The following is a 24784-nucleotide window of genomic DNA, read 5'->3' on the forward strand; positions in this document are numbered from 1 at the left end:
TATGTTGTTTGGTTTGGTGTGTTGTTTTGTTTGGTGTGTTGTTTTGTTTGGTGTGTTGTTTGGTGTGGTGTGTTGTTTGGTTTGGTGTGTTGTTTGGTTTGGTGTGTTGTTTGGTTTGGTGTGTTGTTTGGTTTGGTGTGTTGTTTGGTGTGCATGTGTTGTTTGGTTTGGTGTGTTGTTTTGTTTGGTGTGTTGTTTTGTTTGGTGTGTTGTTTGGTGTGTTGTTTTGTTTGGTGTGTTGTTTGGTTTGGTGTGTTGTTTGGTTTGGTGTGTTGTTTGGTTTGGTGTGTTGTTTTGTTTGGTGTGTTGTTTTGTTTGGTGTGTTGTTTTGTTTGGTGTGTTGTTTGGTTTGGTGTGTTGTTTTGTTTGGTGTGTTGTTTGGTTTGGTGTGTTGTTTGGTGTGCATGTGTTGTTTGGTTTGGTGTGTTGTTTGGTTTGGTGTGTTGTTTGGTTTGGTGTGTTGTTTTGTTTGGTGTGTTGTTTTGTTTGGTGTGTTGTTTTGTTTCAGGATTCATGACTACTTCTTCTTCTTCTTCTTCGTTCATGGGCTGAAACTCCCACGTTCACTCATGTTTTAGCACGAGTGGATTTTTACGTGTATGACCGTTTTTACCCCGCCATGCAGGCAGTATACGCCGATTTCGGGGGAGGCATGCTGGGTATTTTCGTGTTTCTATAACCCACCGAACTCTGACATGGATTACAGGATCTTTTCCGTGCGCACTTGGTCTTGTGCTTGCGTGTACACACGAAGGGGGTTAAGTCACTAGCAGGTCTGTACATAAGTTGACCTGGGAGATCGGAAAAATCTCCACTCTTAACCCACCAGGCGGCAGCGACCGGGATTCGAACTCACGACCTCCCGATTAGGAGGCCGATGTCTTACCACCACGCCACTGCGCCCGTCAGGATTCATGACATTTTTCAGTCCCACCCATGCAACAAAGAAAAAATAAACCATTAGCAAAGCTTCTGAGGAACGACCCTGTGCACCTCTTGTAGGATGTTAGGGTTGCAAAATAACATGTTACCCTGATTAGAGGAAGTCTTGTCTGTCTTTCTTGATTTAATACAATTTCAAAATTACCATGCTGACCAAAATGCCAGTATCACAGATCAAAGTGGATATGTTGAAATGCTGTGCAATAATACTGAAAGTCAGTTCAGCCTCAGCAAGGTTGCTGCACAAGAACCCTGTGTGTTGTACTCTAGTCTCTGTCCAATCAGGTTAGTCCGTACAACTCGTGAGGTCCTTAGATTCCAGTCATAGCCCCCGACACAAGATGGGGGGGGGGGGGGGGGGGGGGGTGTCGCAGATTATGGATTTGCTTGTTTGTTTGTGGGAGCGGTGTGTTGTCATTTTGATCTGTTTTTGTTATGGATGCACTTCACAAGTGCCCTTTGTTGCTGCCCTACATGCCAACCGGCATAACAGGCAGTAAGCAAGTTGGTAAGCACTTCCCAAGTCCAGCAAATTCTTGTGGCACCAGTTCCACACATTCGTGACTTCTCAAGATTCTTGTTTTTCTGGCGATAGTCTTCTGAGAATACTTACTTCTCATGCAGTGCCTTCCACATCTAAGGCACATTAAAAGGTGGACAGAGAAAGAACTGGAGAGCCAATCAAACAAAAACGGATGAGCCTCAGCATGGTCAAACATTAGGAGACAAGATTCCATCAGCAGAGGACACTAGTTGCAGGTACATGTACTTGTAATTCCAAGCGTCGCAAGGAATGGACGTCCTGAAGTCAAAGGGCTGAACTGAACTGAGGTGTTCGTTACAGTACATAGTACAAAGAGTGCTTTTCTGTAAAAACCTCTTTCGCTTAAAATGCCTGGGGAAGGTTTTACGGCTCAGTTCACTGTCTATGGTATGTGAACAGAACTTGATGGCGTCATGTTGGTGCCATTGTCATTGACACATTTGTCAACTGGGAGACAGGAAGCCAAAGTGCAACCCTGTTCTGCAGTACTTACTCTTTTGCATTCACCCATCATTATCACATGGCTAATTTCTAATGAAAGACAGGGCTATGGGGTGGGTTTTTTTTTCTGAAATCGCGTGGAACTTTATGTACCACTACATGTAATAATAGATAATATAAAGTGTAGATGGAGAAAGAATGTCTTTGTAATGTTGAAATAATTTCCTCTTTTGTTTTTACCTGTGCAAAAATTGTTTGCCTGAGCTGAAACCTGGGCATGCTAATAATTGCTTGTTTTGTCAAAATTGTTTGTTATGAATTTTAAGCTGCTTGTATAAACAGTTATATTTTAAGGCAGAGAGCATTTTAATGATGATGGTGTCTGTATGTGTATTTATGCGCGCATACGGAAGTCGGAAGTATGTATTAATATGGCCTTATGGGATTGGTCACTCTTTTTTTAGAGGGGCTTCCCTTGGTTACCAAGGGGATGCGTACAGCGTTACCAGCACTGAACTAGAGTTAATTGCTATATGTGAGTTGGGTAAGTATATTAATCAAATGAAAATTTATTACTAAAATTTTTGATTCTTTTTTTTTCTCCTTTTATTAACTGTCTTATTGTAGCATCTTTAGGCCTCAGAGTTGCGACTCCTGTGTTTATGGGATATGGTAAAAACATCAGGGGTGGGAAGCTTGGGTTGCACTTTGGTCTGTCTCCCTGTTAACATCTGTGTCACTGACAGTGGAGCCATCATGCTCTGCAGTCTCTCCTCCGACCCCGCCCCTCGTATTCTGATTGGCAGCAATGCTTCCTGCGATGTTTCACTCTCAGATACCCGCAGGAACTCCAAGCTCTTTGCTTTGTCGTCCTGTTGACTATAAGACTCTGAGACACGTCTCCGCACGGCCCGTTCGCTGTTGTGACGCTTTCGCTTGGGTCTGGGTGAAGAGGCTGACTTAGGGGCCTGCAGCTGCTCTACTTCTTCAAGTCTCACTGCTTTGGGTGTGTGGGGGGACTTGATTGGCGGGGGAGGTTGGTGACTGCTTTCAGTTTCATCAGATGAGTAGCCGTCCTGCTGGTCAATGCTTTGATGAGGTCCTTGCTGAGGGTGAGCCGAGGGTTGTGCCGGTGGTTGTGAACCCCTTTGCTGCCCTCTCTTGAGCTGACCGGCAAGCTGTGCGGCTAACAGTGCCTGAACAAGGCTCTGACGCACCGAGATGTAGCTCGAGCTGTTCTGACCTTCACCTTGACCTTCAACTCGAACCTCTGACCTCAGCCCTTCACCTTCAGGCTGTTCCTTGATGGCGGCCAGTTCATGTCTGTGACCGTAGCCTTTCCCTTTCCCGGCGCTCTCGTACGAGGGGAAATCTTTTTCGTGAGGCTGAAAAGAAGCGTAAGGATTGTCACCACCCCCTCTTTGGAAGTGGGGAGCGTCTTCGGGTGTGTCCTCCATGTAGTGTTCGGAGCTGCCCAGGAGCGCCTGCTGGTGCGTGAAGGAGGCCAGGAGGTCGATGTGACCCATGTTGCCCACGGAAGCCATGACGGCGTGGATGTCGTCAAACCGCTGGGTCTGCATCATGGACTTGCGCTTTAGAATGGCCGCGCCGTCTGTGTAGCTGGTCTGCACTGAGGTCACCTGTGTGAAGGAAGAACATGGACATTCATACTTGATGTGAGATTGCTATAAACATATTGCAAGGCAGAAGGGGGGGGGGGGGGGGGGCATCAATGTTAAAAGATGGTTTGAAAGCTTGATTTTTGTCTTGGCTTCTGGACAAATAATTTTTTTCAGGCATGGTTTTTATATTTAGTCAAGTTTTGACTAAATATTTTAACATCGAGGGGGAATCGAAACGAGGGTATGGTGTATGTGCGTCTGTCTGTGTGTGTGTGTGTGTAGAGCGATTCAGACTAAACTACTGGACCGATCTTTACGAAATTTGACATGAGAGTTCCTGGGTATGAAATGCCCGAACGTTTTTTTCATTTTTTTGATAAATGTCTTTGATGACGTCATATCCGGCTTTTCGTGAAAGTTGAGGCGGCACTGTCACGCCCTCATTTTTCAACCAAATTGGTTGAAATTTTGGTCAAGTAATCTTCGACGAAGCCCGGGGTTCGGTATTGCATTTCAGCTTGGTGGCTTAAAAATTAATTAATGACTTTGGTCATTAAAAATCGGAAAATTGTAAAAAAAAATAAAAATTTATAAAACGATCCAAATTTACGTTTATCTTAATCTCCATCATTTTCTGATTCCAAAAACATATAAATATGTTATATTCGGATTCAAAACAAGCTCTGAAAATTAAATATATAAAAATTATTATCAAAATTAAATTGTCCAAATCAATTTAAAAACACTTTCATCTTATTCCTTGTCGGTTCCTGATTCCAAAAACATATAGATATGATATGTTTGGATTAAAAACACGCTCAGAAAGTTAAAACAAAGAGAGGTACAGAAAAGCGTGCTATCCTTCTTAGCGCAACTACTACCCCGCTCTTCTTGTCAATTTCACTGCCTTTGCCATGAGCGGTGGACTGACGATGCTACGAGTATACGGTCTTGCTGAAAAATGGCAGCTACTTGACTAAATATTGTATTTTCGCCTTACGCGACTTGTTATACTTCACATGGATCCATGTGACTTTTTATCAGCGCTTTTGCTATTTTCTGATCCCATGCACGCTTTTGCTCAAATTTGGCATTACCATTTTATCCATAAGTCTTCGATCTTTATCTTCATCGTTCATGGGCTGAACCTCCCACGTTCACTCATGTTTTTGCACGAGTTGATTTTTATGTGTATGACCGTTTTTACTCCGCCATTCAGGCAGCATACGCCAATTTCGGGGGAATACATAAGTGAGACGGTGAAGTGTCGACATAAAAAAAGGATTCCTGACCTTGGTGAAGTAGCGGACTTCTTGTATCATCTGCTTGCGCTTGAGGTCGAACCTGGCCACGTGCATGGGTCGGCCCGAGTTGTACATGAAGCGCTCGGAGGGCAGCATGCTCTCCATCATCAGCACCACGGAGAGTCGCTGCAGCTCCCACTGGCTCACCTGCAGGCCAGACATGAGATGGACAATAATGAACAGATTGGTATGAACTTGCTGTGTGAAGCTCTCTGAGCATCAGAGTACTATTTCTGCATTGACCGTCATCTCACCTGTAGGCAAGACACCAGTGATCATATGCTGACGTGACGGAACCCTTTACGATATGTATCCTGGCTTCAACAGAAAATATTTTGAATATTTAGGCCCACAACACCCACTGTGGCTGCTCCGTCTGGCGTCTGGCATTATGGGGTTAGTGCTAGGACTGGTTGGTCCAGTGTCAGAATAATGTGACTGGGTGAGACATGAAGCCTGTGCTGCGACTTCTGTCTTGTGTGTGGCGCACGTTATATGTAAAAGCAGCACCGCCCTGATATGGCCCTTCGTGGTCGGCTGGGCGTTAAGCAAACAAACAAACAAACAAACAAACAAACACCCACTGTGCCATTATATCAGCAAGGACATTTAACATATGTTCAATACAAGAATTAGGGCCATCAAACACTCGTCATTTCTACGTAGAGCAACATGGCTGGACATCATGGCAGTGAGTGCATTCCGTTCTAGGTTTTTGATTCAGGAAAACTTACTGACTTTATTTTTCAAAAAATCCAAAACGTTGGATAACATGTAGTGATGAAAATATTCAACATCAGAATGCAGTATAAGCATGGAGACAAATTAAGGCGTGAAAAACCTGTGTGATAGTCGTTTTATTCTCCGAGACGAGAGATTCTCAATTGATTCTCTGATAAAAGAGATACTTTTTTCCGATTCGAGATATACCCACGTTGTTCTCCGAAACAAGAGATACTCACTTTATTCTCTGATACGAGGGAGCAGGTGTTGGACATCATAGCGATGAGAGCGTTGAGCATCAGGATGTAGGTGAGGAGGACGAAGAGGATGAAGAGCGTGATGGCCAGCCAGGGGTGGGCGGCGTCATACAGCACCTCCACCTCCCCCAGCCCGAGCATCAGCTTGAACATAGTCAGCAGGGTGGTGCCCATGTGGGTGAACTCTTCAGGTAGCGGGGCCGGCGTGGACAGGAAGGTCATGTACATGGCCACGGAGAACGCCAGCAGCTGTATGATGATGATCGTGGAGAACCTGGACATGGAGCACACACATGAAAACAGAAATCAGCATACCAAGTGAAGGGAAGGTCATGTACATGGCCACGGACCCCCCCGCGGGTTAGGGGGAAGAATTTACCCGATGTTCCCCAGCATGTCGTAAGAGGCGACTAACGGATTCTGTTTCTCTTTTTACCCTTGTTAAGTGTTTCTTGTATAGAATATAGTCAATTTTTGTAAAGATTTTAGTCAAGCAGTATGTAAGAAATGTTAAGTCCTTTGTACTGGAAACTTGCATTCTCCCAGTAAGGTAATATATTGTACTACGTTGCAAGCCCCTGGAGTAAATTTTTGATTAGTGCTTTTGTGAACAAGAAACAATTGACAAGTGGCTCTTTCCCATCTCCCCCCTTTCCCCGTCGCGATATAACCTTCGTGGTTGAAAACGACGTTAAACACCAAAGAAAGAAAGAAATGGCCACGGAGAACGTCAGCAGCTGTATGATGATGATCGTGGAGAACCATGCATGGACATGGTATGGATGGTTGAGCACACACATGAAAACAGAAATGAGCATACAAAGTGAAGGGAAGGGAAGGTCATGTACATGGCAACCGAGAACGTCAGCAGCTCTATTATGATGATCGTGGAGAATCTGGACATGGACACATGATGGATAGTTGAGCACACACATGGAGACCGAAACGACCATACACACTGAAGGGAAGGTCATGTACATGGTAACAGACAACGTTAGCAGCTCTATGATGATGATCGTGGAGAACCTTGACATGGACATAGTATGGATAACTGAGCACACGCATGGACATATTATGGATGGTTGAGCACACACATGGAGACAGAAGAACGCCAGCAGCTCTATGATGATGATCATGGAGAACCTTGATATGGACATAGTATGGATGATTGAGCACACACACGGAGACAGAAATAAGCATAGTAGGTCAAGTACATGGCCACGGAGAACGCCCATTTTCATTTTACACAAACTTGGACATTTTTCTTTTGGTACCACATTGCATTTTAATAACACAGACACGATAAAAAGAGTGGGTGGATGGTTGAGCACCCGCACATGGACAGAAATAAGCATACAAACTGAAGGGAAGGTCATGTACATCATGCCACAGAGGACGTTAGTAGCTCTATAACAATGATCGTTGAGAACCTTGATTTAGACACCGGAAGGACGGATGTGAGCAAAAATCGTCACAGAACAGCAGATGGCCAGTTGGATGAATGACTGGCCATACATGCTCTCCCCCCAACTTTCTCTTGTGCTCACACACACACACACACACACACACAATTCCAAAGAAACTGAATATTTGGCCAAAGGCTTTTTTTTGTTGGGGTTGGACACTTTGATATAGTTCAATGCAAATTCAAACAATAGAGACTGAAGGCCTACACAGAAACTGTTTAACAATGGAGGACAGAAGGAGTGGGCTGAACAAAGCGATATATACCTGAGCATGTCACCAAGGAGAACCTTCTGCAGCATGACGGTGAAGAAGGAGAACTTCTGCAGGGGGCGTAGGAAGAACGACGTGAACCACCAGCCCACCAGCAATGCAAGGATCAGGAAGAAATTGTTGTCTGGGCCCTCCACGAAGTACCTGCCGTTTTAATGATGATAGTTTGGTAATAATAATGAAAGGTTATAGAGCGGTGATTCTTTGTTCTCGACGCTTTGGGATATTTCCTACCAGTAACAATACACCATTTTAAGACAATTGATCAGCCAACAAACCAAATCATCAACAAAAAAAGGATTTAAAGACATTATTGGTTTTGTCATTTGGTTGACTGAAATTAAGGCCCAAACACCACAACGGGTGGCAATCTGGGTACAGTGGCATCCCATCTTTGGAGACCTCCAAAAATCTTAAAAAGGACGGAGTCTTAAAACAGGGTAACTTTACAGAGGTTATGAACAGAAAGTCCGAAAAAACAGGGTCTTAAAAGGGAGGAAGTCTTAAATTGGGGGGTCTTTAAAGGGGGGTTCCACTGTATCATGACATGAAAATAGTGGCACTCACCAGATGGTGTCAGCTGCCAGGGTCAAGGCGAAGACCAGGAGCTCCACTCGGTACAGGCCGTTGTGGTGGATCAACCACAGGTTGAGCGGCTGCCCCCGCCTCCACCTCATCCCCTCCCACACCACCACCACTACTGTCAGCGGCACAGTCAGACAAGCCACTACCTTCATCATAAAGATAATAAGGATATTGATTCGAGGGAAGGTCTACTATTGTTCTACGCTATGTTATACAGTACTGAAAAAGTAAAATACGAAATACATACACATAATATGCACACGTCTGTAATAACGGCGTAGCTTCGCATGTCAAAACTCGCGAAGCGAAGCAGGGTACGAAGTACCTCGCCGTAGCTGCGGGTTTTCGGTATAAAGACTTCGCGAAGCTTAGCCAAGTCGACTTCGTGCTCAATTAAAGACGGGCTTGAGGCAAATTTGTCTAATGCTTTGCACCTTCTAGACGGTCCCTACAGGTGTCCTCTGCTTGTTCCGGTCTCTGGCTGTTCTTTTTGCTGCCGCTTAGTTCCAGGTGTGACCGGTGACAACTTAAGTTTATCAAAATGAACTTCAGGTTTATCAAAATAAACTTCAAGTTTATCAAAAGAAACTTCAAATTTATCAAAAGAAAGTTTATCAAAAGAAACTAAAAATGTGCATATTTACCATGACAAAGTCTTCTGCTGCGGAGCTGGACTGCCGCGTGACTGAAGCCTCTGTGGTGGTGTTGGATGCTGCCAATGCTGCGTTCTGTTGCTGGGCCAGCTTGTTGGCTCCTATGACCTGGGCCTTGTACACAGCGTAGGTGGTGAGCAGCGTCATCAGCAGGACGTGCAGCACGGCCCAGGCGATGAACCACAGGCGGTAGTGGCGCCACTTGGCCTTGACGATAGTTTTCACCACGAAAGTGTTGAGCACCGCGAAGGCCTTCTCCACGCGCCCCGTCTCGCAGATGATTTCCAGCACGGACGCCGACCGCCCTCCCCCTCCCCCGTCCCCGAGAGTCTTCTCCTCGGGCTTGAATGCGGATGGGGCTGGAGTGTCCGCGCCAGGGCAGCAGCCGACCTCCGCCAGCCTCGGGTACTGGAGGCCGTGGTGGGAAGGGGAAGGCATACCATCGGCCGCAATGGGGGCTACGCCGTGCTGGCGGCGGGAGCCACTGGAGTTCTCCGCCCTCCAGCGTCGTCGCGCCACGGGGTCGATCTCGGTGACGTCGTAGAGGAGGGAGTCGAAGAGGCCGTCGTGGCGGTCCAGCTGGCAGTACACTCCCTCCAGCTCCAGCACAAACTTGAAGAGCGAGGGTTGGGCGAGGGCGGCAGCCAGCCTCAGCACTGTCAGGCCTTCCTTGTTCTCCACCAGCCACACCGACTTCGGCTCCGCCTGTTGTGGTGGTGGATATATACATGGACACTTGTTGGAATGTTTGCGGACATGAAACTCTTGTTTTTAATGAAAGTACACAGTGCAAATCTTGTCTAGCGAAGAGCGCAAAAGAGAAGATATTTTCTATAACTTCTGGCTTTGAAATCTGGATTTTATTTACAAATACTACTTGACATCGACAGATACCTCTCAGAATATGCAATGGACGTATGGCGATAGTCAACTCATAAGCACTAGCAGTCAAAAGGCAACATAAGGTAAAGGCAGCAAAGGCCTACCACAAGGTTCATTAGAAAAAAAAGCGCGCCTACGGTTATGTCAGCTGATGGGTTGCTGCGTTATTTCAGAGAAAAAATGTTCATTTTGCATGTCGAAGTATGCTAGAAAATCTTCATTTACCCAAAACAAAGCAAACACAAACTACTACTACTACCACTGACCTGCGGCGAAGGAGTAGCCCCAGGAGACTGCAGGCGCTTGTGCAGTTCCCTCATCATTCTCTCCACCTCCTGCAGCTTCTGGGGGTAGAGGGTGGCGAACCTGACCAGCGAGTGGAAGGCCGTGTCGCCGCGCGTGTTGACCGCGTGCAGCTTGGCCCCGCGCTCCAACAGCACGTCCACCATCTCCATGTTAAAGGTCAAGGCCGCCACGGACAGGGGCAGCTCACCCATCATCACGGTGGCGTCGAACCTCGGCCCCACCGCCTGTTCAGGGGAGAGAACAAGAATCAGGGTTTTTCGCCAATATTCATGGCTGCCTTTATCATCTCAGCGTGTTTTCTGAGAATGGCTTATAACTGTAGGAACGCGTGGCGATTAGCAAATCTGAAAACAAAAGAAGAAAGAAAAGAAAGTATGGGGCACGCAGCAGTAGGATTGCCGTAGACCGAGATAGAGACAACGCGGTGGACCGGTAACAAATAGGGAAGACACGATCGATTATGACGTGAATGGCAACATATGTGGACCACATAGAGCATCGGGGTAAGACTATCCATGTATACAGAAGAAAACACCACCGACGATGCCACAGCAGTGACAACAGTTCACTCGGAAAAACACGGGCTAAACCAAGAGGGACGTCACCGACCTAACATTTGAGCAGGACAATAACATGTGGCAGAAAAAATCAAGCGGGAAAAGGAAAAATCGCTTCGTTTCCACCAAGTAGGACCAAAGACTCACACGGAGCATCACACAAGAGAGAGAGAGAGAGAGAGAGAGACAGAGAGAGAGAGAGAGAGAGACAGAGAGAGAGAGAGAGAGAGAGAGAGCCCACCTTGCCGTTGAGCAGCACCCAGGGTTCACGCAGACACGGGTGCTGCAGCAGGGCTGACACAGCCGCCACGTTCTGCTTGCTGACCAGGGTGTGCAGCACGGTCTGACCCTCGTACTCCCCCTGTCTCTGCAGCAGCAGCAGGCGTGGACACGCCGAGGCCAGCCGCGACATCACCTGATAATAAGAATGATAATAAGAATAATAATGATAATAGAATCATAGTAATCATTGTCGTCATCATCATCATCATCATCATCTACTTATGAATCGGATATAACTGGAAAGTCTCAAGCAGAGACCGACAGCGGAATGGCAACAGCTGATGTTGGCTTTTTTCACCCTTTGCATTAAACATTTTTGTGTTCGGAAAGATCTTTTCAATCAGGCCGTGAAATACGAATCCAGCACCACGAAGTTCTCGGGAAACTCTTGTTGAAGACTTCGTGTCGCATCAAGCGATGTAAGCAACAGCAAGTACTGTATTCACTCTGACCTCAGGGGGGGGGGGGGGGGGGGGGGACGAAGCGTCTATAAGTAATAAGTAGCGTTTCAATCCCAGAGGTCCCATATGCACAATTAAAAAGCTAAAACATTAATATCAATAAACGCACTAAGGTCTACACTTCAGGGAATAGAACAAATCAAGGGGAACTCGCCAAACCATACTTAAGTATGCACGGAATAGAACGAAACAAAAGTGAACTTGGTTAGCTACCTCCACGTCTCCGTGAAAGATGGCGGCCAGCTGCAGCAGACTCTCGTCGACGTTGATGCGGAACTTGTCGAGCAGCTGCGTGAGGTCGTTAGCCTGCAGCAGGTCGATCTGCAGCAGGGCGTGGCTGCGGCGTGCCGGACCCTTCATGATGTTGTCACTCAACACCTCCAGGAACTTGACGCCGCCGTTCTGGTGCAGCAGCGCCCGGTAGGAGCGTTTGGGGTTTTCGCGCTTCACTGCTGACGTCATGGTGAAATTTTGCTGGGCGTTTGGCTTGAGAAGGAAAGGTTGTTTTTTTTTGTTTTTTTCTTTCCCTTTCCCTTTTTTTCTTGGAGGAAACTGTAAGAATATATAGATCGCCTCCGGACGTCAGTTTCGTTTTATCTTATTGATTGTATTGTTCAGGCTCCCGCAGTGGGGCACTGCGGTTATGAAATTAAAAGCCCCTCCTGTTTTTGGAACCGCAGGAGCTTTCTAGTTTGCTGTTAGGTAGATTTTTGGTTCCTCTTTCCTGTCATGCTCTCTTTTTCTTCATGAATTCTTTTCTTTTTTCTGCCTTCTTGCTCATTCACCTGTATTTTTTCCAAAAATCTCTTCTCTTGCCGCTTGTCTCGCGATTCATGTATAGTTTAATCTGTTAGTGTTCTGATGTAAGTCCAGCAGTAGATAGGTTAAGCCTATTTTAACATACTGGAAACTGGTAATCTTCCAGTAGGTATTAATTTAGTTTTACTAAAGCCTGCTGGGACACAAGTAATGGGTTAGTGCATTTGTAAACAGGAATCGCTTGACAAGTGGCCCCCTTCATCCCCCCCTTCCTCGTCCTGATATGGCTCTGCGTAGTCGGCTGGACGTTAAGCAACAAATAAACAAAATTGTTCAGGCAGGTGTGAGGGTGTTGAGAGCTCTTATCTTCAGCTGATTATCAGCATGAGCAGATTGTAGCTTCGCGATTCTTTGCTCGGGCCCTGAATTAAGTCTTCTTTCACCTTGAAGATACCCATACTAAATGTCAAACGTAATTATTGTTGTTGCTTGAAAGCTCTGTAGCCCTGAAGCGAAATGCCTCACACATTTTGACGTCTCAGTGCCGATTTCATCACTGCGGTCTCGGGTTGCTGTTTCGACCTCTCTCACGGTCTGGGATGTTGCAAGTCCATGGTTTGCCGTTTTTCCGCTTCTGTAGCCATCCTTGATGGTCAACTGCACACACACACACACACACAAATCATGTTGAGAATTTCCAGTTTTATGACGATACGAATATGAACTTATTCCAAGTGCTGCCTTGGAGTTTTGACTATATTGCGTACATTGAGGTGTGTATTTTCGAATAGCCTTGTTTGGTGAAAGCTTTCCCAGTGAGCTCGAGCAGCTATGAGTAGGCAAGAGTGCTTTCTTTACTTTTCTTATTCTGCCGACGTATGCATATCTGGTGCAGGGTGTTGTGTTGGTTTTTTAATTAAGCGTTCGTTGAATGCATGCTCCGAAGAAACCTGGATCAGCTCTTATAATGTGCAGGATAGGTTCTATTAAACATTTTATATTGGTATTTCTGTTCAGTATGTTATTTTCTTTTGGACTTTGGCAGTTGTAAAAGTCACTGATCAAGCAGTTTTTTTAATTGGAAAGCAGGCAATTTTTTTGGCAAAGGATCTGTCGTTGCAATCTGAGTTTTGAAATTCAGCCAAGATCTGGCCTCTTTCATGTTACTGCAAGCGCTAACCACTTTTGAAATTGGTTTCTTCATGTTTTTAGTGTGTGTGAGAGAGAGAGAGAGAGATTTCAACAATCCCCAATTGAATAAGTAGCACAGCAAAATGTGCTTTCCTGTTCATTCGCGTGCATTTATTACCAGCACCGTCTCACACACACACACACACACACACGGCACACACACACCCTTTCTCTCTCTCACACACACACACACACATCGGAAAACAGAATGTTGGTCAACACAACACGTACCTTCAATGGGCTGACCTCTTGGACCAATGCGTTGGTCAGTCAGCTGTCCGGTTGTCACCGGTAATGCCAACAGTGGACACAGTTATTTGAACGGCTTTAATGGTGTGCGAGTGTGTTTTACTTTCAGCTGTAAAACAAGTAGGCCTAGCTGTTTGTAAGCATTTTTTCTTGAACGACAAGCAATAGTGTCGGATAAGACGAATAACGCGTTGTGTGCGGGTTTTGCTCAGTAAAACAAGTAGCTGTTTGTAAGCATTTTGTTATTGATCGACAAGCAATAGTGTCGGATAAGACGAATAACGCGTTGTGTGCGGGTTTTGTCTTTAACGACGAACATTGGAACTTTAAGAAGGGTGTAAACTTTATAAAACGTACTGAGCGGTTTACATTGTTATAACTGAATCAAGACAACGTTTAAGAGACGGGATTTTTTTCGTATTGCAATGGTGTCCCTGGGGAAGCGCACGCACACAGCACAACCAGTACACCAGAGAAATGAATGGAAAACGAAGAGCTGCTTGCAATAAGTGAACAGTGTTTAACCAACGTAAGTAAGGAAATGAAAAATAAAAACAGGATACTTTCTCCTGATTATGAGTGTTGATAAGCGTGAATAACCTTCCAAACAGTTACAACCTTCAGTTGTCATAGTAGAGACGTATAATATTCAAGTCATTATTTCTCACCTCAATTCAGTCTTCAGCTGGACACCATAATCCTTTTTCCGGATTATCAAACTAATCTTGGATTAAATTATCGGTATTGTTCCGCTTTTACTTTTCTATCGGGTCACATCAGCGTGCAGGGCATTTTCTCTTGTAGATGAATTTTTTGTAGATCGTTACATGCTTTAAGTTGGTGGAAATGTATTCAGTCTTTGAACAGTGGACGTTTCCTGTTACATTTTAAACTGAACTTGGAACTTAGTCTGGTTTGAAATGAAGAACAATAGCGAAGGAATGATTATTATAGCTGACGGCTATACCTGTTGGTGTAAATGTGCTTATACTTATTGTGTGATACTTTTCCCCCTACTGTTTGATACTTTCTTATGACTTAAGCACCTGCTTATTGACAATACGAGCCATGGCTGTGTATCATGTAAACACTTGTACAGAAGTATTCTCTTTATTATGGAATGATGATAACGCAAACAAATGCTTTAAACCTAAAAATGCATGCAGTAAGTGCTAGTGAATTCATCTAGCATGTACAGTTACTAAATGATGTAAGCCGCTCCACTCTAATCAGAACCAAAGCCAGTAGATACACATAATATGTGGAGTACATGAAAGGAAACCATTATCTTAGCAAAAAGTAGATAAAACATGCTTAAACCAACCATTCTCTTCCTTTACCTTGTAAGACAGACGACCTTACACAGGTCATTCGAGTTTAGCACTGCTGCCCCGCTTTCTCGCACAAAAGATGACAAGACATACCTGTCAAAGAAAATGTCCACTTCTGCGTCACTTGCATGGAAGTTCAACAGGCCGGTTCTTTTTAGCGTCTATATCTCTGTCACACTGTGTTTCGACCCTTATTTCTCTTTCAGTCCACAGTAATTAGACCATCTCAGTGCATAGTTAATTGGACCATCCCAGTGTCTAGTTTACACTCGTAAGCCTCTTTGTCCCCAGCAGGTCGTAGGTTTATTAGGCGATCGCCACAGCATGAAAGGAATTTAACCCTCAGCGTTGAATGACCAGTGGCACAATTCAGCCAGTCAATAGCGTTACTCACTGAAGCAAAGTCTACCAGTGCATTTTTTTTCTCTCAGACAGGCAGGCAGGGAGCAAAGTGCTTTGTGCTGTGCGTCACTATTGCCAAGGTCTTTCAGCGACGAAAAGAATTCCCTTCTACCTGCATTATTTTTTCGACCTCTCTACCTGTATTTGTTATTCGACATGTCTTTGTTGTTTGCTATCGAACAGTTCTAGAGCATAGCGTGTAGGGTTCTCTCTCTTTTACCCCAGCTGTGATATGATTTAATAAGAGTGACGGCAGAGCTCGCAGACATTTACACTGTAGACTTGTATACATTGACAAGCACAGCTGACGTTTGACAAAGACCGAGTCCGATGACCTGGCGGTCACAGGGGAAAGGTCACTCGAGGGGAGCGCTGGCTTGCGGGCTGGTTCGGGGGAGAGGGTTTTGAACAGTTGAAAGTGAAGTGACAAAGAACAGTGGGGAGGGGAAGAGAGACAGAGAGAGAGACAGATAGAGAGCGACACACACACATGCAGAGAAACACACGCTTACTCACACACACTCACTCCGCACAGTCGCACACGTGCGCACACACACACACTCTCTCTCTCTTTCTCTCTCTCTCTCTTTCTCTTTCTCTCTCTCTCTCTCTCTCTCTCGCTCTCCTCTCTCTCTCTCTCTCTCTCTCTCTCTCTCTCTCTTAAACTTCCAGACCACAGCATTATCTAAACTCACACATTCCACCAATACTGCAGAAATTCACTGGACGTATGCCAGACTCTCCAAAACTGCTGCGTAACTTACTGTGTGGTCCTTTCCAGTGACGAATGTTTCTGGATTAACTTCTCTGCACAATTCTCGGAGGCCCTTGAGGAAAATATCTTGACGTGTACCCGGTCAGTGAGTGTGTGTGGGGGGGGGGGGGGGGAGCTGTTCGTGTGTTACCTGGCATGTGCTGTTGTAGGCTATTGATTTTGTAATGCAAGGTGACGGGGTGGGATTATTGATCCGTCATCGATTTTGTTTCGTCATCGTCGTCTACGGCTGGTGCTGTGTTACTTGTGCTCTTTGTTCTTGCCACCCCCCCCCCCCCCCCCCAATGACTTCCTTCTCCCCTCTCCAGACGTTCTCCCGCTGTCCTCACCACCCCCCCCCCCCCCCGAAACCCAGCGTACACACGCACACACAACCGACCTCCCAATTTTCACTTACAAAGCTGTTGAAAACGCAGTGATGTTGCATGCGTCACAAGAAAACGTTGAAGAGAAAGACACTTGCGTTCCTTGTTCCTTCCACCCTCTGGATATCTATCTGTATCTCTTACGCCTTCAGCCACCCCGTTCTTTACCCCTGTGAGATGTTATGGTTCTTTGGTTGACTCTCTGTCTGCCTTTCTCTTTCCTTCTCTCTCCCTCCCTATTTCTCTCTCTCTCTCTCTCTCTCTCTCTCTCTCCCTCCCTATTTCTCTCTCTCTCTCTCTCCTCTCTCTCTCCTCTCTCTCTCTCTCCTCTCTCTCTCTCCTCTCTCTCTCTCTCCTCTCTCTCTCTCTCCTCTCTCTCTCTCTCTCTCCTCTCTCTCTCCCTCCATCTCACCCCCTCTCTCTCTCTCTCACACACACACCCACACACACACACACACACACGCACACATTCAATCTCTCTCTCTCTCTCTCCACTCCCTTTCTCTCCCTCCCTCTCAATCTCTCTCTCTCTCTCCCTCCCTCTCAATCTCTCTCTCTTTCTCTCTCTCTCTCTATCTCTCACACACACACACACGCACACATTCAATCTCTCTCTCTCCACTCCCTTTCTCCCTCTCCCTCCCTCTACCTCCCTCTCAATCTCTCTCTCTCTCTCTATCTATCTCTCTCTATCTATCTCTCTCACACACACACACACACGCACACATTCAATCTCTCTCTCTCCACTCCCTTTCTCCCTCACCCTCCCTCTCCCTCCCTCTCAACCTCTCTCTCTCTCGCCTCCCCCATCCCCTTTCTGTTCTGGCAATGAGGTAGAATGCTGCAACTTTTTCCTCCATGCACGCACACACAAATTTTGGATTTGCACATCTGAGATGGTGAGCCGAATCGTTTACACGTGAAGAAGTGTGCCTTTAAACCCGTGAAGGACAAAGACTGACCCGAGAGGCACCCAGTACCCCCAGGAACCGGGGTAGAGTGTGGCAAGATGCCAGCTTATCTTATGTTGTGGATGTTATAGGTCGGGGTCTCGGTGAAAAATAATGTGTGAACACGCAAGCTTTGTCTATATCTATGTCTATAAATCAATATAGCTATTTCATATGTTACGTGGATTTCCATTGGTCAATTGGGCAAAACTGAGCTCATTGTAAAAGTGATATCGACGACATTTCCGTCGATATCAGTTTTGATATCGACGACCTCTTTATTGCTTCCCCACTTCAAAAACAAAAACACCTACATTTAAAAACAAACAAATATATATGAAAATGTAATGATCCCAGAATTTAGTTGAGCAAGTGACTAAAGACTTTTTGAAAGAAAAGACATTTTTAAATACTGAAAAGTACAAGAAAAGAGTGAACAAAAAGAAATAATAATCAGAGGGAGGGGTATGGAACAGCCAAAACTGAGACAAATACTTTTGTAATTTCTTTACAGTAAATACAAAATGTCCAGAGAATTAGCAATATATCTAACATTGACTGACTGTGTGATGATATCTTCTGCTATTGGTCTGTTTCGACAGTGATATCAAAATCTCGACCTCCGGTCTCGATTTTGATATCACTGTCTCAACAGACCATAGCAGAAGATATCATCACACAGTCCGTCAATATTGGGTACTATGACAGGTGGGCATGTAGGGTCAGCTGTGTGTGAAGCATAATGAATACACCCCCCTCCCCAACCTTCCTCCATCGCTCTGGTCTATCGACTGTCAGCTTCTTTGTCTCTCTCTCTCTCTCTCTCTCTCTCTCTCTCTCTCTCTCTCTCTCTCTCTCTCTCTCTCTCTCTCTCTCTCTCTCTCTCTCTCGCCCGCGCGCCCCTTCACTCTCTCTCTCTCTCTCTTTCTGTCTCTCTTTCTGTCTCTCTCTTTCTGTCTCTTTCTCTCTCTCTTTCTGTCTCTTTCTCTCTCTCTGTCACACACTCTCTCTCTCTCATTCTCTCTGTATCTCCCTGTATCCCCCCCCCCCCCACCAATCTCTCCCTCCCCCCTCTCTCCCTTTATTGTTCTGTTTGATGATATAAACAGCCCGTAGCAGCTACAAAATCTGCATCATCCAAACTGAATACCAAAGCACATAATTTTGAGAATACAACAGCCCAAGTCGTTGTTCTTTCGATGACATTTCGCATTTTACTTCCACCTATTTACACGACAACAGCCAAGAACCCATCATTCCAATGTCACTAATGTGAAAACAAAGTTCCGCGAAGAATGAACAGTCACACACGTAATCACAGACTGTATGATAAGAGAAACTGTACCAAAATACAGGAGAGTGTTTGTAAACATTACGACCATTGAGTCCCGCAGTGGGGCACTGCGGTTATGAAATTAAAGGCCCCTCCTGTTTTTGGAACCGCAGGAGCTTTCTAGTTTGCTGTTAGGTAGATTTTTGGTTCCTCTTTCCTGTCATGCTCTCTTTTTCTTCATGAATTCTTTTCTTTTTTCTGCCTTCTTGCTCATTCACCTGTATTTTTTCCAAAAATCTCTTCTCTTGCCGCTTGTCTCGCGATTCATGTATAGTTTAATCTGTTAGTGTTCTGATGTAAGTCCAGCAGTAGATAGGTTAAGCCTATTTTAACATACTGGAAACTGGTAATCTTCCAGTAGGTATTAATTTAGTTTTACTAAAGCCTGCTGGGACACAAGTAATGGGTTAGTGCATTTGTAAACAGGAATCGCTTGACAAGTGGCCCCCTTCATCCCCCCCTTCCTCGTCCTGATATGGCTCTGCGTAGTCGGCTGGACGTTAAGCAACAAATAAACAAACAAACAAACAAACGACCATTGAGGTCACCCGATTGAGGCAGACTACCCAATCTACCGGATATACCAAATTGTTTAAATTCTATACACAGAAAATCACAGCCAAAACGCTTTCTCTCGAATGTAATTTGCCTAAAAACCAGGAGGTCGTGTAGAATAAGCTACAAACATAGGGGAAATCACAGGTTGTGCGATAAGCGAAACTGAATCTACAAAAATATAGAAGAGTGTTTATAAACACCAGACGCAGTCGGATCCCATGATTAAGACAGACTCAGCCATTCCGATATATCCCAGACAAATTATTTGAATTTTAGAAACAAGAAATCACAAAATCAAAAAACAGAGACTGCCAACGTTCCAAAATTCAGAATAAAAAAACAAGAAAGGTAGGTTGTTGGAACGTTTATTATTGACAAAACTGAATGTATTGTTTTGTCAATAACAAACGTTCCAACAAACAAGAAATCACAGACCGTGCGATAAGGGAAACTGTACCAAAATGACAGAGAATGTTTGTAAACATTAGGAGCAATGAGGTCACCTGATTCAAGCAAGCCAAACACAGCCATACCGTATTAATACCCCCAAGACAAATTATTTGAATTTGGGATTAAGGTGGGGTTAAGTGGATTTAACATGGGCACCGGTGTAACACGAGATTTTTACTCCGGAGTAAAAATTTCGTACTAAAATGTTACTCCCTGTACGAAAAAAGTACTCCCCCATTCCAGCACGTTTCTTTGTTTCAATTTGGCGTGCTGCATGCATGGTGCTTTAATATTGATCAGATTGGATTAAGGTGGGGTATAGTGGATTTCAAACGGGCACAATGCCAGTCACAGAAAGATACGCTGCATTGTAAAAGTGCCACTTACATGCATTTCTTTATTTCCTGAATGTTCTTCACACATGGTACATTTTGATGAATCAATAGTGGACTTTCAGGGGAGTGAGTTCTCAGAAGGACGCGTTTCTTTGTTTCAAATGCATGGGTACTGCGTATATACAGAGACGTACAATGATTATCTCTGTGCCTCTGATACATAGTACGTTTTATCTGATCAGATGTTAAGCTTCTCAGGCAATTCATTCAAAAAGAGCGACCAGGAAATAATTAAATGTAAGAACAAATAACTTTAGTGCAGGTTTTGGAAGTCTACATCGATCATATAGAATTTTGAAGTGAAAAGGCTCAGTGGTGATTATGTATATATATATGCATTGGCATGTGAAATGTATGAAATATATCATGTTTCCATGACTACAAGCTCTGTTCGTTCCGTGGTTAGTTGATATTTCGACAGATTCACGTCAATGCCTTTATTTGACATTCATACAATTCCTAAGAAATACAAGTAATGACGGTTTTATTGTCTTCGTGGGTAATATCCACATTTCACATGACTAAGAGGGGGTCTTAAAAGTGAAGTCAATTTACAGACGTTACGAAGAGAATATCAAATTAAAAGCAAGCTTTTAACAAATGGGGGAGAGTGTTAAATCGGGGAGTCGTTCAGGGGGAGTTCCACTGTACTTTTAAATCACTGTTACCATCCCCCACGCTGTGATTTTTATCGGTCAGGGACCGATGATGATATAATCGATGTCTTGCTGGCCCCTGCCATGGGTAAACCATGTTATCAACTACATCGTAGGCTAGTTATCTGTGAGTGTGACCTGTGGTAAATTATTTCTACCTGGAAACCGACCGATCATGTGTGTGGACGAACTGTTGGGTTCCAGTACTTTCACAATGAAAAGGAAGAAGAGATGAGGGGAACAGTTACCGTTACTTACGTTTTCCATGGTGACATGGATTATAAGGCTTGAAGAGAGGATGGGTGTGTGTGTGTGTGTGTTGTTTTGAGGTCGGTTTATGCTATTGTTCGCAGCGGGATTACATTACTTTGTCTTTGTTTCATCCTCCCCGCCCCTGCCTTATCTCTCTCTCTCTCTCTCTCTCTCTCTCTCTCTCTCTCTCTCTCTCTCTCTCTCTCTCTCTCTCTCTCTCTCTCTCACGCACACACACAAAACACACACACACACACACACACACACACACACACACACACACACACACACTTGCAGGAACTCTCATGTAAAGTTTCATGAAGATCGGTCCAGTAGTTTTCTCTGAATCGCTCCACACACACACACACACACACATGCAAACACACACACACTCACACACATACATTTTCAAAATCATCTTGATTCATTAGTGTAAGAAGGCCACTTACCTTTCAAGTACGACCAAACCTGGAGTACTTCCAGTGACCACGAATGACCCACACACAACAAAACTCACAGCCCATCTCTGTTGGTGTCTAAGAACACTATGCCTGAGTTGCCAAAGCAGGCTTCCAAGCTGACTTGGAGAGTGAAATCTGTTCTGAAGATCGAATGAGACCAGAGTATCTTACACACGCATTGTTGTTTTGTATTGCCAATTGGCTAAGTTTCTGATTAATCACTTAAGATGAAATGATAACAGAGTGTCTGTATGTCTGTCTGTCAGCCTGCATGCCTCTCTCTCTCTCTCTCTCTCTCTCTCTCTCTCTCTCTCTCTCTCTCTCTCTCTCTCTCTCTCTCTCTCTCTCTCTTTCTCTCTCACTCTCTCACTCTCTCTCTCCCGCCCCCTAATATATCTCTCCCCCTCTCTCTCTCCCCCTCTCTCTCCCCCTCTCTCTCTCTCCCCCTCTCTCTCTTTCTCTCTCTCTCACTCTCACTCTTTCTCTCTCTCTCTCTCACTCTCTCTTATCCCTGTAAATATGTGATTAGATTAGTCCCCTCTCTTGGCGAGGGCTGGTTGAAAAAAAGCTTGTTGTTTTGCTTATGCCACAACCCTCGAAAAATAAAATTTGATTTGATTTGATTTGATCTCTCTCTGAGTCTCACACACACACACACACACACACACACACACACACACACACACACACACACACACACACACACACACACACATACATACATACACTTAAAGAGAGAGATCTCAAAGTACTATTCATTGGAAAATGCTTGCTCTCGACCAACGTATCACTGAAGCAAACAGTAAACAACAGTGAAAGAAAGACGCTTTGACCAGATAATAGACAAACTATTGAGCGAACAAGTCAATGACTCTTGCCTTATACGATCCATATGAAGATCCCACGTGTCTGCTGTATAATTAATAGGTACTGCGTGTGCAAGCCGAGGGGGCCAGACGATTGTTGCCATCTTCAGAAATAGAGACCAATGATGGTGTTTTTTAAGGTGGCATTGGGGAGTATGGAAGAGTAGGGGGGGGGGGGGGCAGAGAATACAGGTCACCTTTATTAATAGGCTAAAAGAGGGAATGGTGGAAGGGAAGCTGTGTGAAAAATGGGGGGAAGGAGAGGTCATTTGGTGTTGTTATCCAGACAGTCAAAGCAGCCTCAGATTACATCTGCCTTACCCTATGGCGGCCTGAAGTGATAATTGTCTCTGACATTTGCAATTATCACTGGGGAATTACCAATATCACATGCTTGAATGTTCTCTTTAAGGTGACATCAAGGGATCGGCTTTCAGCTGCAACCGTACTACTTTGGTACCTGCGGTGTGAGGTCCCTCCAATGAGAGGACAACTCCTTATAAGGAACAGATTCTGCTGTCCTTTTGTCTGTTGTCTTGACCAAAATTTACCTGTCAGTTTTAAAAGGCACCTGCAAGATAGTGACTGGACTCTTTGGGCTGGTCCCAAAGGTGTCCTTTCATGGCAGGTACCACTGTTCCTTAAAACTAATAATGATAATAATAATATAACATTCTTCTTGTCCACCGCCAGATAACAGTCGCATGGCGCTTTACAAAACATTGGACATTAAAATTCAACATTTTACATGTAAAAAGTTTCCTTGTAAGAAATTAAATACAAGCATTATTAGCTTACATTTCATTAACAACAACCACATACATAAGATAATCTGGAAGATTTAAAAAACATGAAAAAAGATAAGTAATAGACACATTAGTACACATAAAAAGTCTGACATATAAAACAGAACTTGCATGGTTGGAGTCTGGCCTGCCTCCTTGCCCGATTGGTTTAAAAATCAATGCAGGGCTGAAGCGTGCAGGTGACAGGCTGAGGAATGGGAGTTGAACTGTTCACTCTGCTGTTTGTACATAGTGCTGCGCTTAATGCCCATGCTCTTGGTTCCTTGCCAAGATTTACAGTCTTTCTCAGAAATAGCCGCATGACATGAAAAAGCAGCTGTAACAATTGAAACATGAAGATATCACATACAAAATGCTCCTGCTGTAAAGTCTTTTCTTCACTGATTGGGCCACTTGATGACTTTATTGTTTTTTATGATAAAACTTTGGACAATGTTTTAAAACCTTGTCCCAATTCTTGTGAAAGTGATCAGCTTTGTGTGCTTCTTTTTGCATTTTGTTAAATAATAAAAGTGTGTCTGAGTGACTGACTGTGTGTGGATGTCTGCCTGTGTCTCTCTGTGTCTATGTCTCGGAATGTCCTCCTTCAGAGTAACCTTGATTGTGACCTTGACCTTTTGGGCTATTTTCAGTGAATGGAACCACGATGCCAGCAGATGTGTACAGCATGGAAGCCCTTCAGATGACCTTGACCGTGTCCAACACTACTACGCATGAATCTTTCAAGGCCACGGTTACCCCTGTCGTTGTCTCTGATGGTGAGCTTTTGACTCACCTGAGCCACAGAAGAGTCTTACTAACGGGCTGTGTTAGGTAGGATTAGCCTGAAAGAGCCAGCCGTAAACAAACAAACAAAAAATGAGGTTGATATTTTCTAGGATGTTATTGAAGCTAAAGCTTTGAAACTTGATATACTTCAAGGCTGGGATGACCTCCAGACATGGCTTAAGTCAGGACGACTTTCATCAAAATTCAAGGTCCTGGTGGGGTCAAACTAGGGTAAAGAGAACAACATTGGAGGAAAAATGTTTTTGAAGATACAGCTTTATAACATTGCACATCTCTAGGAATTGATAATCGCCATACATTCCCAAAGTCTGGTTGACCCCAGTCAAATTTCAAGGTCATGGTAGGGTCAAGTTTGGGTCATAAAATGGAAAAATTATCAATTTCTTGAAAGTTTTTTGAGCTACAGCTTTAAATTTCATGGCTTGATGACCTCCACATATGATGACCCAAGTCTGGCTGACCCTCAAAGTCACAGCTGCAGTGAGTTTGGGTCCAAAAATTAAAATTATCATTTTTTGCATGTTCAGCTACTGGCAGTAGATCATTTGTTTTGATTCATATTACAGTGGGACCCCCCCCCCCTATTCAGACCCCCCAGTTTAAGACTTACTCCTTTTTAAGACCTTGCTTTTTTAGATTTTTTGTTCATAAGCTCTGTATATTTATCTCCATTTTAAGACTCCCCCCTTTTTAAGACCTGATTTTCTCAGATTTGTTAAGGTCCTAAAAGGGGGGTTCCACCGTACAGAGGTGAGTCATGTGAGCATTCAGTCTTCTTGTTAAAAATCATCATTGTTAGAACTTATGATGGTTGGAACCTGTAAATATTAGAATGTTGTTATTTTAGTTCAATAGCTGTTGGGGGATTAGTTTAGTGTTGTGAGAATGTCCAGATGTTGG

General features: G+C 44.4%; 2 protein-coding genes and 1 long non-coding RNA gene across 4 annotated transcripts in view; 2 read left to right on the forward strand and 1 right to left on the reverse strand.

The window, feature by feature from the left end:
- Positions 1-24784, forward strand: part of LOC138948864 (cubilin-like) — a 73594-nt gene that overhangs the window by 22791 nt on the left and 26019 nt on the right. For both annotated transcript variants that reach the window (XM_070320493.1, XM_070320494.1), the window contains exon 7: positions 23728-23853. In XM_070320493.1, coding sequence (XP_070176594.1) covers positions 23728-23853 — 126 coding nt within the window. The remainder of the gene's footprint in view (positions 1-23727; positions 23854-24784) is intronic.
- On the forward strand, positions 523-19187 carry LOC138948877 (uncharacterized). Its single transcript, XR_011450117.1, has 2 exons — positions 523-605; positions 18705-19187. It is a non-coding gene; the product is annotated as an uncharacterized lncRNA (long non-coding RNA).
- On the reverse strand, positions 1921-11906 carry LOC138948314 (uncharacterized). The gene is made up of 10 exons (XM_070319824.1): positions 11510-11906; positions 10651-10968; positions 9916-10283; positions 9703-9749; positions 8773-9572; positions 8138-8343; positions 7565-7714; positions 5816-6107; positions 4842-5000; positions 1921-3567 (listed from the first exon to the last, which is right to left on the reverse strand). Exons 1-10 carry the CDS (start codon positions 11756-11758, stop codon positions 2560-2562), a joined length of 3597 nt encoding a protein of 1198 aa, XP_070175925.1. The 5' UTR covers positions 11759-11906; the 3' UTR covers positions 1921-2559.

Source organism: Littorina saxatilis, linkage group LG15, assembly GCF_037325665.1.
Source record: "Littorina saxatilis isolate snail1 linkage group LG15, US_GU_Lsax_2.0, whole genome shotgun sequence".
Lineage (NCBI taxonomy): Eukaryota > Metazoa > Mollusca > Gastropoda > Littorinimorpha > Littorinidae > Littorina > Littorina saxatilis.

Coding starts and splice junctions, on each gene's coding strand:
- LOC138948314 (XM_070319824.1), bottom strand. CDS start 11,758: ATGACGTCAGCAGTGAAGCGCGAAAACCCCAAACGCTCCTACCGGGCG. Junction 9,573..9,702: donor TCCATTGCATATTCTGAGAG/GTATCTGTCGAT, acceptor ATTAAAAACAAG/AGTTTCATGTCCGCAAACAT. Junction 8,344..8,772: donor TGCACATTTTTAGTTTCTTT/TGATAAACTTTC, acceptor GAACAATAGTAG/ACCTTCCCTCGAATCAATAT.